This window comes from Callorhinchus milii, unplaced genomic scaffold (assembly GCF_018977255.1).
Source record: "Callorhinchus milii isolate IMCB2004 unplaced genomic scaffold, IMCB_Cmil_1.0 Scaffold3, whole genome shotgun sequence".
NCBI lineage: Eukaryota > Metazoa > Chordata > Chondrichthyes > Chimaeriformes > Callorhinchidae > Callorhinchus > Callorhinchus milii.
Genome location: NW_024704744.1, coordinates 59,312,782 through 59,330,747, shown reverse-complemented (window position 1 = coordinate 59,330,747; position 17,966 = coordinate 59,312,782). Strand labels below are relative to the sequence as shown.

The following is a 17,966-nucleotide window of genomic DNA, read 5'->3' as shown; positions in this document are numbered from 1 at the left end:
AACATCAATGGTTCCGGAATCAAGGATGGAAGCTGAAGGTAGAGTTTGCTGTCACTTGGTGGAAATCTATATGTAATAAATAGGAGTAGTTCAAACATAGAGCTCTGCAGTACATCACAGCTGAGCATACATCTGCTTCCATGACAGTTTATGAGAACAAAAGATGACAATAAGATGTGGGCCACATTGGTTCAAAACATAAAGAACAAAATCCAATGACCTTCGAAGATTTAGAACGCACTGATGTAATCCGGTTGCTGGACTCAATGTCGTGGAAGGTGCATTACCACCAATCTGAAAAATATCAAAACATTTTTGCAAAAATATCACACAGAATATGGATGCACAGTACAAAGGAGGCAATAGAATCATTTTACACTTCATAATTTGCTTTCTCTTCCTCACCTTCGGCCCTTTTCATATACCATACTTTGCCTCAGTCAATGCAAGTTGTAAAGCGACAAATAATAATAATAATAATCCTTACATTTGGTATAGTGCCTTTCATGTTGGGAGGATGTCCGAAAACGCTTCACAGAATAAACTGTAAAGTTGAGTATCTGAATTTTTGTGGGCAAACGTGGCAGACAATTTGTGCACAAATGTAGCTCTCAGTGACATGATCTGCATTTTTTCCTTTTTGCCAATGGGAAAGGACTTTGCCCCAGCTTCAGGAAGGACATCCTAAATTACCTGCTACTTTTGCTTTAGACTTACTTTTTATGAGTTTATTTATTTGTTTTAGTAAGCTTTAGGCTTACTCGCTCTGACTGGCATTTGTTCCATAGGTGCTTTGCTGATTGTAAAAGTATGTTGAACAGTTCCTTACCTTCCTCTCAATTTGTAATATAAGCACATCATTCTTAATGTTCTTGAACACCTGTGCTGCCTTGTCATGCTGTATATTAACAAGTGAAACTCCACCAGCCTAAAGACAGGAAATCAAAATAGATACTATTGGGTAGCACTGTTTAAAAGTAAGCTTGCCTCGATTTGATAAAAAATCATTGATATTGATAGTCCATATTTTTCCTGATGTTCCGTAATCCGATCCAAATTACATTTTCATCGATAGAAAATCATTTTTTTTACAATGTCGTCAGGTGAAGAATTGAGAAAAAAAAAGAATGGAAATGTGGCTGGAGCATTAGAAACGGAGTATAGTGAGATCAAAGGTGAGTAAAGGGAATATGGGACTAAAAGCATGTGCTTGTAGTGAGTGACTCACGGGCATCTGAAATGTGTGCTCTTACTGAGGCAGTGGTGATTGAGTGACTGTGAGTGAATTTTGGCTTACAAGACCAACGATGTCCCAACAAAAACGTATACTAAGATTGCTGATTCTGAGAAGGATCCCATGAAGGGTGAGCCATTGAGCCAGGTGATAGAGCCATGATGGTCCAATAAAAATATGAGCTTGTGTTAATTCAGAGGATCAGGAATGGGTGTGCAAGTGATTTAGTGGAGGAGCTGATTTAGTGGTGTCCGCCATCAGTGCAAGACACAAGAGAGTCCTACTTTACTGGAGGAACAAAGAGCGTCCTTTGCAATTACAGTCAGTAGAGGAGCCCAGAGTATCTTTTCCAGGTCAGTGTAAACTCCCTCTTTGGTTATTTTGCTCATGAGTCACAGAAGAAAATCCCCAGAGGGTGTTTGCAGAGAATAGCCTGAGCTTGAAATTAAAACAATAAAAACATCTTGAAAGAGAGAGGAAGAGAAAGCAATTCCAGAGATGACAGATTCAGGGTGTGACAATATTTCCTTGCACAGAGGATAATCAATAAGGAAGCGTGGTTGAGGCCAGGATGCTGAACTCATTTAAGAAACAACTTCACTGTATACTGGGAAGACAGTAGGGTGGGTAATCTGGAAGGATGAGATCAAATGGACTGAAGGACTTCTTCATTCTGAACCTTTTTTGTGAATTATAATTATCCTTGCATTTGATATAACGACTTATCACGTCTTCGAGACGTCTCAAAACACTTCACAGAATATATTGTAATGTGAGTTGGCTATATATTTTGTGAGTAAAATGTGGCAGCCAATTGTGCACAGCAGTGTCTCACAAACAGTCATGAAATGAGTGACCAAATTGTTTTTAGGGGATTATTTTCCCCGGAAAAGCGATCTGCCAATCGACTAACAACTGGGTTCCTACTTATTGCTAGGTGAATAGAGGCATGTGGAGTAAGGAAACTTGCCCAATGTTTCACCCTGCCGGGAATCAAAGCCAGGTCCTCTCGCTTGCAAGGTGAGTGCTCTAACCACTAAGCTACAGGACCTCCATGAAGTGAAGTACAGTTCCTAAATATTTTTTTCAGAACAGTCGTCCTTACTTGTAAGATCTTGTCACCCTCTTTCAGTCTTCCATCAATAGCTGCAGATTCTTTTTCTCTTATTTTAGCCACATAGATTGCATTGTCTCCAGGATAACAAGGATTGTCTACTCCTCCCAAGATGTTAAATCCAAACCCTGTGAATTAATATCAAATCATAAAGGAAATCAAATGAAACTGAATACTATAGTAACATTTAGTACCATTTTGTATTACCAAATATTGTTTCCGCTAAATCGTCTTTCTACTCCAAGACAATCTTAGAGGCCAAGGACAACCCCAGGCTTTTCTTCATCACCAACCGGCTCCTCCACCCAACATCTCAAGCCTCTCCCATCCTCTCCTCCAACACTAACTGCGAGGAGATGCTGGACTTCCTCAAAACCAAAGCCATGGGGATCCGCTCAGCTGCCTCTGCCCTTCCGACTACTTCCCCTTCCCCATCTCCCCTTCACATCCTGGCCCCTACCCATCCATCCCTCGAGCCTGTCTCCCCCTCCTCTCTCACCACCACTAAAACCCACATGAAATCAACCACCTGCTACCTCAACCCCATCCCTACCCTCTCCTTATCTTTCACCTCCACCTCCTTACACCCCTACTCTCAAACATTATAAACTTCTCCCTGTCCACTGGCACCACTCACACACCTTTAAAAAATGGCCGTCATCACTCCTAACTCCTATCCTCTAAAAACTCTCCCTGGACCTATCCCTGCTCTCAAATTACTGCCCCATCTCCAACCTCACTTTCCTCTCCAAGGTTCTGGAATGAGTTGTTGCTTCTCAGCTGTGCTCCTTTCTCTCCCGCTACTCCCTTCACAAACCCCGTCAACCTGGTTTCCGTGCCATCCACAGCACATAAAAACAGCTTTGGTCAAAGTGACAAATGACATTTTGCCCATCTGGGACGAGGGTTCCCTCTGCCTCCTTATCCTCCTTGACCTCTCTGCTGCCTTTGATATCATTGACCACTCTATCCTCTTCCACTGCCTCGCCTCTCACCTCAATCTTTATTGTTTTTCCTTGAATGGTTCAGATCCTACCTCTCACACTGTCTCCAAATCATCTCCACAAACAGTTTTTCTTCTAGCCCCTGCACCGTCTCGTGTGGAGTTCCTCAGGGCTCTGTCCTTAGTGCCCTCCTCTTCAATATCTATATGCTCCCTCTTGGTGAAATCATCTGCAGACATGGGGTCAACTGTACCTCTCTACCTCTCAGATGTCTACCTGTCTACCTGTCAGACATCAAGTCCTGGATGAGAGCTAGCTTTCTACAGTTGAACATCAACAAGACCGAGGCTTTCCTGATTAGCTCCCATCAGCGCCTACACACCTCAGGCACTGACAGCATCACCATCCGTGGTTGCACACTCCACCTCACTGAGCCAGTCCGGAACTTTTGCATCTTGTTTGACTCTCAACTATCCTTTCTACCCCACACCTGTGCCATGACCCACTCTGCCTTCCCCCACCCCCGCAACATCACCCGGCTCCGCCATTGATATGTCTCTTTAAGATATGTCACACAGCAGGATAAGAGGCCTTATGTGGGGTTGCGAAGGGCAATATTAAGACAGACACTAGGCACAGTGATGGGAATGCAGAAGGGCGAGTAATCTGGAGGGATGAGATCAAATGGCCTGAAGGTTCTTTATTACGGTATGTAACTGCCTTGTTGCAGAGGAGACTATTATTATGTTAGTCATTTCCTCCTATCTTCTATACTAATAAAGACAAAATGTCTGTCTATGTATCTGTGTATCCGACAATCACGCAATAAGCAATTAACGCAGACACATGATTTTTACCTCATCGGAAAGGTCTTGCATCTGGCAGTGTCATTGGCTATTGTTGATGAGCTATATTAAAAAATGCTTTAATGAAGCCCCAAAATATGAGGTATGCATCGTACTCTGCAACTATGTAGTGACAGAGGAAAGCACACACCGTTCAGAGATACATCTATGTTCTGCAACAAATGTATGGCACTTTTTTCTGTTTGTCATAGGAGCTAGATTCCTCCCATGTAGGACAGACAGAGAGAGAGAGACTGAGAGAGACAAACTGAGATAGTGAGAGAGACTGAGAGAGACAGATAGAGAGGATGAGATAATGAGAGAGACAGAGAAAGACTGGAAGAGTGAGACTGATAGGAACTGTGAGATAAATTATATTAAAGGAGTGCTCTCACTGAGTCCTCCCAGTTGAGTATAGATGAAGATGAAATGTCTGTCTGTCTATGTGTCATTCTACATTCCACATTGAATCCTTTGATTGCAAGCGAAGCTGCAACGGGTACAGCTGGTACGTTATAAGAACATAAGAGTATATGGACATGAGTACTTTTGACGATAAAATGTAGTCAATTCACTTTACAGTATATTCTGTGAAGTGCTTTGAGGCTTCGTGACCACATCACTCCCACCCTCGCTCGCCTCCACTGGCTCCCCATCCCCCAGAGGATCGAATTCAAGATCCTCATCCTCACCTACAAGGCCATTCACGGCCTTGCTCCCTCCTACCTCTCTGACCTACTATCCCCCTACCTGCCCGTACCCTCCGTTCCTCTGGCTCCGGTCTGCTCTACATCCCCCGCCCCAACCGCCCTACCATCGGTGGCCGGGCCTTCAGCCTCTCAGCCCGAGGCTCTGGAACTCTATCCCCCAGTGCCTTCGCCGCCTCCTCCCTTTCCTCCTTCAAGGCCGGTCTCAAAACCTTTCTCTTTGACCGAGCCTTCAGCTCCCCTCTCGACTCTCTACCCCCTCCTCGCTCCCTCCCTTCCCTCCCCTCACCCTGACCATTTCCCCCCCGCTCGGGTCCTGACCCAACTGTACAACGCCTTGGGACGTCCTCCCGACGTGAAAGGCGCTCTATAAATGGAATCTTGTTGTTGTTGTTGTTGTTGTCTTGAAGAAGTGGTAAGGCGCTATATCAAAAAGCAAGGATTATTATTATTATTAGACAATTCATCTTGTTGAGCCAGTTCCACCATGTTATCAGATTATGACTAATCTGCAATTTAATACAATTTTTCTGCCCTTTCACCATATCACATAGCATCACTGCCTACCAATATTCATATAGCTCCTTATATATATATATCAATTCACGTGAAATCTACAAGCTTTTTTGGGGGGGGTTGTGAACTCCACATTTCCCAATCTTTTATATGAAAAAAAAGCTTTCTGATTTCATTCTTAATTGCTTAGCTCTTATTAAGCTTTCTAGATGAATTAGGCTTCCATACATTGTACTTCAAGGTGTCAAAACAGTGGGATTGACTTAATCGCTCAGTTATTAAACGCGTTTTGTTTAAACTGCGAGTATTATCACACGTTCTCCATGTTATGGGTTGGACCTGATCAGGGAAACTTCTTCTGTCATCGCTGCTCGAGCTCCATCTACATGGACGGTGGCACTGACCTGTCCCTCCTCGTTTCAATGTGATGGTGTGGTGTTGAGTTGCTGGACTGGACATGTCTTTTGAGTGTCCCTCCCCAGATCCCTGTGACTGCACTCAGCCCTGGGCTGGGGCTGGGGCTGGGGCTGCTCACACACACCACCACACACCACACACATTGTTACGTCTCTTCTTATCTGATACCAGACTACACACACAACACACACACAACACAGCAGCACAAGTCACTCACCCCAGAGCCTGGGAAGTCTTTCACAAGAACAGAAGGGTTTTTTTTTTTTTGGGTGGGGGGGAAACTGTCAAAAATAAACTTGAAAGAGTTTCAGATCCTATTTGGAGTTTGGGGCTGGAATTGCCAGACTGACCTGAGCTGACTTTGTGGATTCCCAGAGAATCACTCTTCAATCAGAGGGTGACTTTGCTTTATTTAGCTTAAGGTTCATGAAGCTCTCGCTTGGGTTGTTCTGTCATAGGAGCTGAATTCCTCCCATGTAGGACAGGCAGAGAGACAGAGAAAGACTGGGAGAGAGAGACTGATAGGAACTGTGAGATAAAATATGTTAAAGGAGTCCTTTAACAACTTGCATACACAGGCAGATATATATATATACATTCATATTCAGTGTGTTTTTTGCGCATCCACAAACATTAAAAGTTTATTATCCAATTCAACTTTATTATTCAGTCATCCGTGTTGCATATTTATATTATATCGGAACAAATTTACAATTCAATTCTGTAATTTCCCCCACAAAATATACCCGTGTGTATTTACAGTATATTCTGAGACATCTCAAATAAATATATTTACAGTATATTCTGTGAACAACAACAAGATTCCATTTATAGAGCGCCTTTCACGTTGGGAGGACGTCCCAAGGCGCTGGACAATTGGGTCGGGACCCGAGCATCAGGGGGGGAAATGGTCAGGGTGAGGGGAGGGAAGGAGCGAGGAGGGGGTAGAGAATCGAGAGGGGAGCTAAAGGCACGGTCCAAGAGAAAAAGAAGCACTTTGAAACATCTTGAAGACGTGATAAGGCGCTATATCAAATGCAAGGATTATTATTATTAAAAATATGTAAAATTTGTGCATATAATCCTTTTAAATTAGATTGTATGTATTTTGTTAGGTTGAGAAATTGAAATAAAATGCATTCTTTAATTTGAATCTGTCTGGGTAAATTAAGGTAGACAGCTGTTTGTGGGACATTGCTGGATGCCAACTGACTGCTGCATTTGCTTACAAAATAGTCACTACACTTTGCAGTAAATTCTGTGAAGCACTTTGTGACACCATCCCAACGTAAAAGACTCTATATTAAATGCAAAGATTATTTTAGAATCATTGAAAGTTTAGGGCTGAGGTTTGTGTTGGTGCTAACTGCCTCACTGAGCTACCTCCTCCAATTCCATTCCGCTGTTCATTCTTGTAACTTTTAATATTACTTTTTCCTCAAGTATTTATTCCAATTCCATAGAACCATAGAAATCCACAGCTAGAAGAGGTGCCAGGTCCCTCATAAGCAATCCTTTCACTCCCATTTCTCCATACTCCGATAGCTGACTCTTTATAAGACATCTGTCTTGTTCGCTCTTGAAGGCCAATAAGGATTTTACCTCAAATACCACTGCCCTTGTGGAGATTTCCATTTCCTAACTATTCTGTACAAGAAAAAATTCTCCCAATGTCCCCATTTGCTCATTTACTGTCAAATTGATGCCCATTTAATGATGTGCAGGAACATCAGCCAGTACACTTGGAGAACTCCACTTCCCTTCTTAGAAAGCGATTCATGTTTCCTGAACTGCAGACACCACAAGACAGGATGTTGCATAATTGTCACTTGTTACTGAATGAGAGAAACTTTCTTATGGAAACCACTATGCAAGAAATATAAATTCAAAATTACAACTTATTCAATACTAATTGTACACGTGCAGCTTCGCTTGCAACCATTATGGAATGTAGATTGACACACAAACAGACATTTCGTCTTTATCTATACTTAGCTGGGAGGACTACTTTAATATATTTTCTTTCAGTCTCTCAAGTCTTTTAGTCTCTCTCTCCCAATCTCTCTCGCTCAATCATTCGCTCCCTGTGTCTGTGTTTCTGTCTCTCCCACAAAACACTCATTTCACTTTATAATATATTCTCTCCCAGTCTCTCATTCTCTTGCTCAGTCTCTCTCTCTCTCTGTCTTTCTCATTATCTCAGTCTCTCTCTCTCTGTCTATCCCACATGGGAGGACTCTAACTCCCATGACATCCATAAAAAAATGCCATACATTTGTTGCAGAATATAGACGTATGTCTCTGAATGGTGTGTGCTTTCCTCTATCGCTACGTAGTGCAGAATATGATGCATACCTCATATTTTGGGGCTTAATTTTTAATATAGCTCATCAACGATAGGAGATCCCCCCCAAAAAAAAAATGCCGATGAGACTGCCAGATGCAAGACCTTTCTGACAAGGTATAAATCATGTCTCTATGTCAATCAGTTATTGAATGATTGACGGATACATAAGACAGACATGTCTTTATTAGTAAAGGTTATTCTTTAATATTATTTTTTAAATGAATAATAATTTGCAAAACTGGCATTTTTCCCAACACCAATAGAGATACTGTGAGAGTAGGAAATCCGTAGGAAATCCATATGAAATATATTGTGCAGGCAATTTACTTTTCTTCATTATGCCAATTTGATTGTCATATGGCACAGCACCCACAGGAGTGACTCTAAATTTACAACCATAAACTACATTCCAGTGATACTATCTCAAAGGAGTCACTTGGTGTGATGTAGACTTGAAATCCTGTCATTGCTTTATTACCTCCGAGATACATTTCACAATCCCTCGTCTTCCTGAATACTTTACACATTATCTTCTCTCAGGATCTTCTATACACTGGGAAGAGTCTATAATAGTACAAGGTCCATTGGATGGAACAGGATTAATGAGCCAAATGACCCGTATTTCATCCCATGTTTCCTTATGTAAATCCCCTTCCTGCTTAGGTTTGCCATTCAAGGCTTTGGAAGAAGAACGCAGCACACCATTGCACCATCCATCCAGTGAGAATGGCAGATAATGCAAACTTCCTGCTACTGTTCAGAACAACTGTAAGAGAACATAGACAGCATTAGATATTGTCAGGTGTAAGGACTTCAACAAAGAAACAAAAGATCACCCAATGGGCTTGTGAGTAAAAGCACTAGTTCCAGCATTAAGCCACAGGCTGTAAAGTCTCAGGTTTATTCTGAGTAAACTGATCCCAGTTGAGGTGTTACAATTGCCTTCAGTGGCCCTGCACTTAGGGAAAGCAAAATCAACCAAAGTTCTTGCTGCTGCAACCCTTACTAAAAGCTACATATGAGTAGTCGAATAAGGGCAAGATTGAGCTTGGCAGTGATACCCCTGTGGGAAAGGAGCCTGCTGACACTTCTCATGCATAAAGAATACTGACGACTTGGCAAGGTCCTGGAGGGTGTCTGGTGCTTGTGGGACAGTATGCCAGTAGACAGCAAAAAAGAAGCAGCCACTTTAGGATGAGAAGAGAAAAATTGGCAGAACAAAAAAAAATGGACAGAAATACAGTCGCATCATAATTATAATAATAATCCTTGCATTTGATATAGCGCTTTTCACGTCGGGAGGACGTCCCAAAGCGCTTCACAGAACACACTGTAAAGTGAATTGACTGTATATTTGTGGGCGAACGCGGCAGCCAATTGCGCACAGCAATGTCCCACAAACAGTCGTAGATTGAAAATGACCAATTTATTATTGTTTTGTTTTGGAGGGATTATTATTAGGCTCTGTGTGGAGTAAGGAAACTTAATCATTACTTTTCCTGGAGGTTCAGAGACAAACTACTAAGCTGAGTGCGAAGAATCTCCACTCCCAGTGTGCCCCCCAAGACCTGGTGGCAAGCCAGGCTTTCTGGTCTGTCATCATCAGTGCCCTGGAGTACTACGGACCTGCTTGGCTCAGGAACCGGACTATTGAGACCACCAAAGAGGATTAACTCAATTTATACATTCTGCAAGCACAGCTCCAGGGAGACTCATTTACGTCTTTCACTTCCCCTCCCCCCCAGGAGGTGGATAGTCATGATTTGGTTAACAAAAGCTTAATGAATTTTGACTGCATAATATCAAGTTATTTTTACCATTACAAAGTCACCACATTTCATTCACAGAACAGGATTGACAAAGGCCAGATTTTGTTTTCATGTTCACGCAAAGTCAATCTGATATGGTAAGAACGTTACCTCTGACAGCTTGAGAGTTTGAAATAAGCACAAAGAATTCAATGAGGTTGATGTACAGAGGGGAGTAGTCATGTTCCCAGATCACAGCTGGGATCACAAGTAGTTTCCCATAGCCAGACAGCAGTAAGGCTGTCAGCATTGTGTGGAGGTTTGTCTTTTTCCGGATTAAATCTTTTTTCGTTAACCACAGGAAGAAAAACACCCCACTAAGGAATGCTGCTAGTTCTAGAAAAAGAAAATAATAGTAAGAGTATATATTGTATCTCCACATTGTATAACAAGCATATTTCTTAACACTTCCATTTACTAAATGTTATTGAACTTTGGGTTTGTCTGAATCACTTTAATAAAAAAACGTTTTTGTTATGTGAAAACATCTGAAATGCTGAAAAGATCCAACACCAGGTTTAGAATTGGTGCATTTGCTGCTTAGTGCAAAACTCAAAACTCTGAGGGTGCATGTTAGTGTTATTAAACAACTTACAGTTATATAGTGCCTTTCATGTTGGGGAATGTCTCAAAACACTTCCTACAGCTTAATGAGATCAAGAGCCACTGGGGCACCGAGGAAGGAGGAAAGTGGTTGAAATCACAGTTGAAAAGGTCTTCACCTTGCCCTCCCCACCATTGGTGGGCACACCTTCAGTCTCTCTGCCCCCACCCTCTGGAACTCCATCACAAAGTCCCTCCATCTCGCCCCTCCCTTGTCTCCTTGAAGACCTCCTCTTCAAACTTGTCTTTGGTCACCGTTCTACCCCTCCCCGCCCTCCACTCCTAATCTCAACCACCAGCTTGGGTGCGGATCCCTGATTGTCCAGCGCTTTGGGACGTCCACCTGACATGAAAGGTGTTATACAAATTAATTTGTTGTTGTTGTCTTAGGTGAGTTTTGAAGGAGTGGAAAGAGGGGACATGGCAGAGGAACTCCAAGATGGAATTCCAGAATACGGGGGCAGAATGGTTGAAAGTTTGTACACTGATGGTGGGGTGGTTTGGGCAGAAGACATGAAGCAGTCTGGTGTTTCTGAATGGAGGGAGCAGCTGGGACAATAGGGGCGCAGGAGATAATAGAGGTTGTGTGCAGCTTTAGCTGTGGAGGAAATTGAAAGTGAGGATCTTAAATTTGAATTGTACAGTATGGTTTTAAAAAGCTGTTTGGACTATCCAGTCTTTGATAAACTTGATTAAAAGGAAACAAAATCCTGTTACCCAAACTAGCTAATCCAAACATTTGATAGAAGTCCCACTCTTTGGCATAACGAATAATATCCGTGGGATCAAGAGTTTGATGTGAATCCTGCAATCGTGACCATCTCAGGTATGCTTCACACAACAAACAGAATGTGCACAACTTCCAATGGATCTGGAAGAAGAAACAAATATTCATTACATTAATTATGCCTGAACTATCAATGGCAACACTTTACTGCTATGTCTCAGCACTCTGTAAATTCTGCTAGCAGTAAGATATCTGCTGCTCAGACAATTAAGTCAATTAAGTTTGTGTCTAACGTCCTTCCTTCTGTAGCACTTGAGAGACTTCACCTAACTGTTCTTTGTATATATAGTGACTGTGAATTAATTTACACACATCAATTAACTGACAAGGATAACATCATGTTAATTAAAGTCACCTGAAGGTTATAAAATACACAGTGACTATACTTTAACCTATGAAGTGTTTGAGATGTTCTCCTGATTCAAAAGGCACTATATAAATGCAATAATTATTAGTAATCATCTATACTGTCACACAACATATGAATGAATTTGTTAAGGAGCACACTAGATTGCATTGAACGGTAATAACAGGGATTTCACAATAACATGTCACAATTTAACAATACTTACATTAACCTTGATATTTAGGATTATATGCCTATAAGCTTGTACTTTGCATAAGATTGCATCAATCAGAATGATAACTGGATCGTATTCAATGTACTTGTCAACTGGTTTCTGACACGATTTCTGGAAGAGAAAACAAACATATCTGTCACTACAACTAACTGTATTAATTCCTAACTACTATTAACAAGACTTATCAATTTTAATTGTTTATGTCCATTGTAAAGTTCCAAATATGGAATTAGTTTGCTTAATAAAATACAGTTACTAAACTTTACAGTAAAATCTTGTGATATGTTCCAACAATGCAAAAAGGTACAATATCAAAAGAAGGATAATTATTCCGATTAATAGACCACAAATACCAGGGGAGAGCTTCAGATTTTATTCAGCAGTATTAAACGATGATTTAGGAACCCTGTGCAGGTCTCTTTAGTTTAAGACTAATTCCCTGTACGACCAAAAGCACACTGACAACTAGTTCTGTATTTGATATTCATTTGTGATAAAGATTCATAAATATCATTAAAAAGGCCAAAGTTAAAACTGATGAAGTATCTTCAAGAATGCTTGCCTACACATACACACACTCAGCTGGCAAAAGTCACAATTTTTTTTACATAAACATTTAAGTAAGAGCAAATATTTGGAGCTGTCCAACAAGCAAAACAAAAGTTGTCCAAACATTCAACAACAGGCACAAAATCATTTTCATTCTCATTACAGATGAGCATATTTTCAAAATGACTTGTTGTGTCATACTGAAAATCCTCTAGATGGGGATTTAAGGTATATAAATGCAAATTATTGTTGTTGTTGATTCTGATTTGTTAAGCTGCAGCTATGATAAGTTTTTTTTAAAATTCAGATGCAGAGCCATTTCAAATTCAACACCATACCTCAAACACCGCCTGGTGTATATTACACTTAGTGCACCCACTATGCAGCACTGAGCAAAAATATCACTATTCACATAATCTAGAAGCATCACTCTAGAGAAATCCTTGAAGTAGGATTTGTACAGACCTATCAAGCAGTGCTCATGAGGAAAACTTTGTTCGATAAACAGGATTATTTTGCATACAAAGCATGTAGCTTTGCAAGCTGTGGGCACCCTTGTTCATCATAGACCCTGGAGTTATCGAATCATAGATTCGCCCCCAAAATATACAGTCAATTCACTTCACAGCACCTTCCGTGAAGCGCTTTGAGACGTCTCGAAGATGTAATAAGGCTCTACATCAAATGCAAGGATTATTAATCATAGTAACGTACAGCACAAGAAGCTATTCGGGCCATCAAGTCTGCACTGGCTCTCAGAGCAAGTCCTCCACTCAATTTGTGGAGTCCTGTAGCTCAGTGGTTGAGCACTCGCTTTGCAAGCGAGAGACCGGAGTTCAATTCCAGGCAGAGGGCGAAACCTTGGGCAAGTTTCCTTACTCCACACAGAGCCTAATAATAATCCCTCAAAAACTAAAAACAATAATAAATTGGTCATTTTCAATCCATGACTGTTTGTGGGACATTGCTGTGCGCAATTGGCTGCCGCGTTCGCCCACAAATATACAGTCAATTCACTTTACAGTGTGTTCTGTGAAGCGCTTTGGGACGTCCTCCCGACGTGAAAAGCGCTATATCAAATGCAAGGATTATTATTATTATTATTATTATAATCCCACTGCTCCAGTCTACTCCCACGTCCCTCCAAGTTAGTCTCCAGCTTTCGTGTCCAGTGTGTGTAGGGCATCCGCTTCCCTTTTGAAACCCACAGTGAGGGCGGGAGGGGTGAAGCTCAGAGGCCCGGAGGGCGGGAGAGACGGAGGCGGGGGGGCGGAGGGGGGGGGGGGGTCGGGTTTGGGATGTGTGAGGGGCAGAGTTCGCCGATAGCACCAACGAAGCAGCCGCCGTTGTCGCGATGAGGAAAAGAGTGGAGTGAAGTGAGAGAGAGACTCGGTGTCGCTCTCATACTCACACATATGGTTATCTTGATGACGCCGCGGCTGTAATCCCGGTACAGCTCCCGGGCCTCCTGGTTACACTCCACACACCTGTAGGCTCCCTCCATTGTTGGGATCAGGGCCAAGCCCGGCTTCTCCCAGCGCACCCCGCGGCTCCGCCCGGCCCAGCGGGGCATTCTGGGGGCTGTAGTCTCCGCGGGGAGGGGGGGACAAAAACCCGACTCTTCACCGCGGGCACAACTACAACTCCCAGCGCACATCGCGGCACCTCACACCCCAGCGCCCGCGGACACACCGCGGGAAAGCGCCACAACCCCCCAGCGCACACCGCGGCACCCCACGCCCCAGCGCCCGCGGACACACCGCGGGAAAAGCACTACAACTCCCAGCGCGCGCCGCGGACGGGCCGAGTGCCCGGATGTGGCTGTTGGGCACAAGATGGCCGGTGCCGGTGATGGAGCGGCGGCGCTGCCGGTCGTGTTGTTGGTCCTGTGCGGTTCGGTCCGCGCCGAGTACCTGTCGTCGCTCCTCGTGCTCAGCAGTAACAGCCACAGCCACCACGGGCCGCCCTTGCCGGGGCAGGGCTGTGCGCCGGCCGGGGAGGAGCTGGTGGAGTGCGGTGAGGCTGCGCTCTGGGCAGCGGCCTGTGGCTGGCGGGTGCGGCGCCCGCTCCCGGGCCCGGGCCCGAGCGAGGGGCTGCAGCTCGGGCCCGGGAGGGCTCTCCGCTCCCGGGCTCCCGGCGTTCCCGGGGCTCCCGGCGCTCGGGCTCTCGAGTGCCCGCGTTTTTCACCGTCGGCGCCTCTGAGGTGGGATTGGCCCCCGACAAAAGCCACCGCCGGGACTCGGGCACTCAGTTCACGCAGAACCTCTGCTGTTAACAAATAAAATGAGTTCCTTCCCGTTTCTCGCAGTCGCATATCGTTGATGCCAGCGATTTGCTGGGGTACTTTGAACGAACCCTTTTGCATTGCCCCCCCACTCCTTCCCCGCGAACACACAGTCGTTGCTCTTCCCGATAGCCTCCCCTGGATTATTTATTGTAATTAATAGCTGCATTGCTCACTAACCTGAAATGCAGTCTGTGTCTGAAGCGCTGTCGGGGCACTTGCATCCCGATGTAAATGGTAATTTGCCCCTCTCTCGCCTTTTAAAATGACTGTCTTCACGAACAGGAGCCACATTCGAGTTGCTCGACGCAGTGGTACAAATTGAAGTTTGATCAAGCGTCACCCTGCCAGCACTTGCAGCTTCCTCCCTTTTTACGAGTAAAGAGTTGACGACAATTTTGAATTTTCATTAATTAAAGTTGCCACTTTAAGACCGCTGGATGGTGCTTCCTGGCACTTTTAATGCTATCTCGAGTCTGCTTGTCTTCCACCTACCCAGCACTTTTCTGATGTTATTTTGACACTCCCAATTTTAAATACCACAACAGCTTGGCTCTCCTCAGATAAGATTAACGTCTCATTGACATAACATCTCTAATGGAGAGCTTTAAAAAGTTATCAAAGGATGTTGACTTAGCATATGTCATTCCAGGAGTGTTTAAATGTTAAAGGGAGAGGAAACATGAAAAAAAATGCAATAGTGTTCCAGAGAACTTTTGGGGATGATTTATACGCTTTAACTATGTGGGCAGATAATTGCTATTTCAGGGTAGGGCAGGATTAAACTTCAAAATGTTGTAGTCTATGCAAATTTGTTTTATAATTCACTAATTTTCATGGAGTAAAAAGACTGATTACTGCAGTTCAAACATCATTGCATTGTTTGATAGTATTTTTCTTATAATACTACCTGTATATCTGTGGTCATACTTTTTAGAGGGGCATGATAGTTGTAATCTGCCGGTTGTAGAAACCTTTACTTGTCAACCACTTATTGAGAACAGTATTTGGAAGAAACAACTAATTGAAAGTTTTGCTTCTTTATAGAGTCTTCATTTCTGGATCCTGATGACACTGACTGTGTGCCGAGGGGGGCTCCACCTTGTGAACCACTACTCTCTCTCGATACAGAGAAAATTCTGGTATGTTGTTCCTAAAAGCTATTAATATTTTAGCTTGTAATTGTGTGTACTGTAGTTTGTACTGCTTTAGGAAAATGTGATTTTTTATATAATGCCTGATTCTTAAGGGTGAGAAAATATTGACCGTGTAGTATACTGGTAAAAGAGCAGTACAGTATAAACACATAATTAGTGTTATCTAATTATTTAAAGGATCTTAAAGTCAATACTGTTCTATGTACATAAGTGGAAAGTTACATGAGTCCTGATTGCTGCCCAGTGATTGCAACTGTATATCCAACAGTCTATGCTAAAGACTGGCTTTTGGTCTAAAGATTCTGTTCTAAAAGTAAGTTTTTTTAATATATATAAAAAATTATTATTTGGGCTATTCTATACCAAGCAAAGCATCCTTCCTGTCAAAGAGGGCAGAAAATGGTTAGAATCACAGTCAGCTCATGAGGTTGGGTTTATTCCTATCAGCAGTTGACCGCACATGAGATCTCTGTGGGAAATAGCACACATTGTTTTTATTAAGCTATTTTAGTATGGCAAAGGCCACTAGGGAATTTCATCCTAACTAGATTAAAATGTAGTAACAATAATTTGCATTTGAACGTGAGGGGCATTTGAATCTGAGGATCTTAAAGTCAATACACTGGGGGACAGGGAGCCAGTGGAGCTGAACAAAATGGGGGTGTTGGGCTCATGGAGCCTGGGAGACGATGTGTGCTGTAGAGTTCTGAATGATGTGGAGGTTGGCAAGTGGGTTTTTGGAAATTTTAGTCTATAGTTGACAAAGGCACGGAGGAAAGTTTTGACTGCAATGGGAGTGAGAGGTGGGCGATGTTGCAGAGTTAGAGGAAAGCAGACTCGGTCAAATCCTGCTTAAAGGGGAGAAGAGGGTTGCACAAAACGCGTAGTTGCCACACAGGCTCTGGAAGAAGCAGGAATTGATGTAGTATTGATCTCCACCCAGGACATTGTATATCACTGGGCGTAGCGAAGGGATTCTAAATAGTAAAATGTGCCCAAATGCTAAGTGGGCACAGCTGAGTTATGTTAACTTCCACCATGGTGCTCAAAATAAACAGCATCTGGTAGCTCACAGAAGAGTCTCTTTTGTAGTATCATTTTTGCATCATAATTTTTCAATATGTTCTCTCCTGGACCTCAGTCGCCTCATGTTGGGGTGTGGTTCCATGGATGTTTGTTGCCCTCTGGTAAACTGTCCAAGTGGCCATGTTATGTGAGATTTGGCAGTTAGTGTTGGCAGCCTACTCGACTGTAAAGGTGGTCACTGTCGAGCATGATCTCTCTTCGGCCAGTGGTCAAACACGCTCACTACTTGACCAGGAGCAAGAACCCAGGCTGCCTTTTTTCCCCTAACCCAAGGAAGCTTGGGCCAAAAGTTCCACGTGCTGCCCAGGGGGAGAGTTATTTTGGGGACTAAAGGGTTAAAATGTAAATTTATTGTATTGTATCCATACCGACCTGTCTGCTTCCTCCACTCAGCGGCCTCCGGCCTGCTCCATGTCCCATCATCGATAGCTGAGTCTTCAGCCTTTCTTCCCCACTCTTTGGAACTCCATCCCACAGCCCCTTTGCCTCGCCCCCTCCGATGTCTCCTTCAAAGCCTGTCTCAAGATCCTCCTCTTCGACCGTGCTTTCGATCACCCTTCAACCTCCACTCTCTTCCCTTCCTGATTCCAACCCCTAGTTTGGGTGCAAACCCTTGACTGTCCAACACCTTGGGATGTCCTCCAGACTGAAAGGCGCTATACAAATGTAATTTATTGTTTTTATTGTATTGCTAAACATTCTGTTTTTAAGTCATTTCTTGAAGTTAGTTTCCAATTAGTAGATTGACTTGAAGCCCGCATATTCCTTGCCTGCTGTTTTTGGACCAATTCATTGTGTTTCTTTGTTTCAGGCTCAAGCAAAAGTATTGGCTGAACAAAAGCGCTTTCCCTTTTCCATTGATAATGCAAATACAAATGAGGAATTAGGTGAGTATTTTCGATTTCAATATTTTTGCCGAATTTTAAAATGTGCAGTCACCTAAATTGAAAAAGTTGCATTGGTTTTCTCTACCTCTATCCCAATATT

At 43.1% G+C, this 17,966-nt stretch overlaps 3 protein-coding genes across 5 annotated transcripts in view; 1 reads left to right on the top strand and 2 right to left on the bottom strand.

The window, feature by feature from the left end:
* Positions 1 to 757: 757 nt before the first annotated feature.
* On the bottom strand, positions 758 to 5,850 carry LOC103181785 (synaptojanin 2 binding protein). The gene is made up of 3 exons (XM_042333116.1): positions 5,765 to 5,850; positions 2,340 to 2,476; positions 758 to 928 (listed from the first exon to the last, which is right to left on the bottom strand). Exons 1-3 carry the CDS (start codon positions 5,817 to 5,819, stop codon positions 758 to 760), a joined length of 363 nt encoding a protein of 120 aa, XP_042189050.1. The 5' UTR covers positions 5,820 to 5,850.
* A 2,721-nt stretch (positions 5,851 to 8,571) lies between these two features.
* Positions 8,572 to 13,993, bottom strand: arv1 (ARV1 homolog, fatty acid homeostasis modulator). Its single transcript, XM_007898388.2, has 5 exons — positions 13,864 to 13,993; positions 11,895 to 12,014; positions 11,253 to 11,406; positions 10,044 to 10,268; positions 8,572 to 8,890 (listed from the first exon to the last, which is right to left on the bottom strand). The coding sequence occupies exons 1-5, from the start codon at positions 13,954 to 13,956 to the stop codon at positions 8,784 to 8,786; spliced, it is 699 nt and encodes a 232-aa protein (XP_007896579.1). The 5' UTR covers positions 13,957 to 13,993; the 3' UTR covers positions 8,572 to 8,783.
* A 288-nt stretch (positions 13,994 to 14,281) lies between these two features.
* Positions 14,282 to 17,966, top strand: part of ttc13 (tetratricopeptide repeat domain 13) — a 29,092-nt gene continuing 25,407 nt past the window's right edge. For all 3 annotated transcript variants that reach the window (XM_007898391.2, XM_042333754.1, XM_007898390.2), the window contains exons 1-3: positions 14,282 to 14,468; positions 15,784 to 15,878; positions 17,791 to 17,866. In XM_007898391.2, the coding sequence (XP_007896582.1) occupies positions 14,288 to 14,468; positions 15,784 to 15,878; positions 17,791 to 17,866 (352 nt within the window). In that variant the 5' untranslated portion in view covers positions 14,282 to 14,287. The remainder of the gene's footprint in view (positions 14,469 to 15,783; positions 15,879 to 17,790; positions 17,867 to 17,966) is intronic.

Excerpts from the sequence above, each read along its gene's own strand:
- arv1 (XM_007898388.2), bottom strand. The coding sequence starts at position 13,956 with ATGGAGGGAGCCTACAGGTGTGTGGAGTGTAACCAGGAGGCCCGGGAG. Across the intron at positions 11,407-11,894 it reads TCCTAAATATCAAGGTTAAT|ATCCATTGGAAGTTGTGCAC; the intron begins GTAAGTATTGTT and ends TTCTTCTTCCAG. Across the intron at positions 8,891-10,043 it reads AAACTCTCAAGCTGTCAGAG|TTGTTCTGAACAGTAGCAGG; the intron begins GTAACGTTCTTA and ends GTTCTCTTACAG.
- LOC103181785 (XM_042333116.1), bottom strand. The coding sequence starts at position 5,819 with ATGTCCAGTCCAGCAACTCAACACCACACCATCACATTGAAACGAGGA. Across the intron at positions 2,477-5,764 it reads ATTGAAACGAGGAGGGACAG|GGTTTGGATTTAACATCTTG; the intron begins GTCAGTGCCACC and ends ATTAATTCACAG. Across the intron at positions 929-2,339 it reads AGGGTGACAAGATCTTACAA|GCTGGTGGAGTTTCACTTGT; the intron begins GTAAGGACGACT and ends TCCTGTCTTTAG.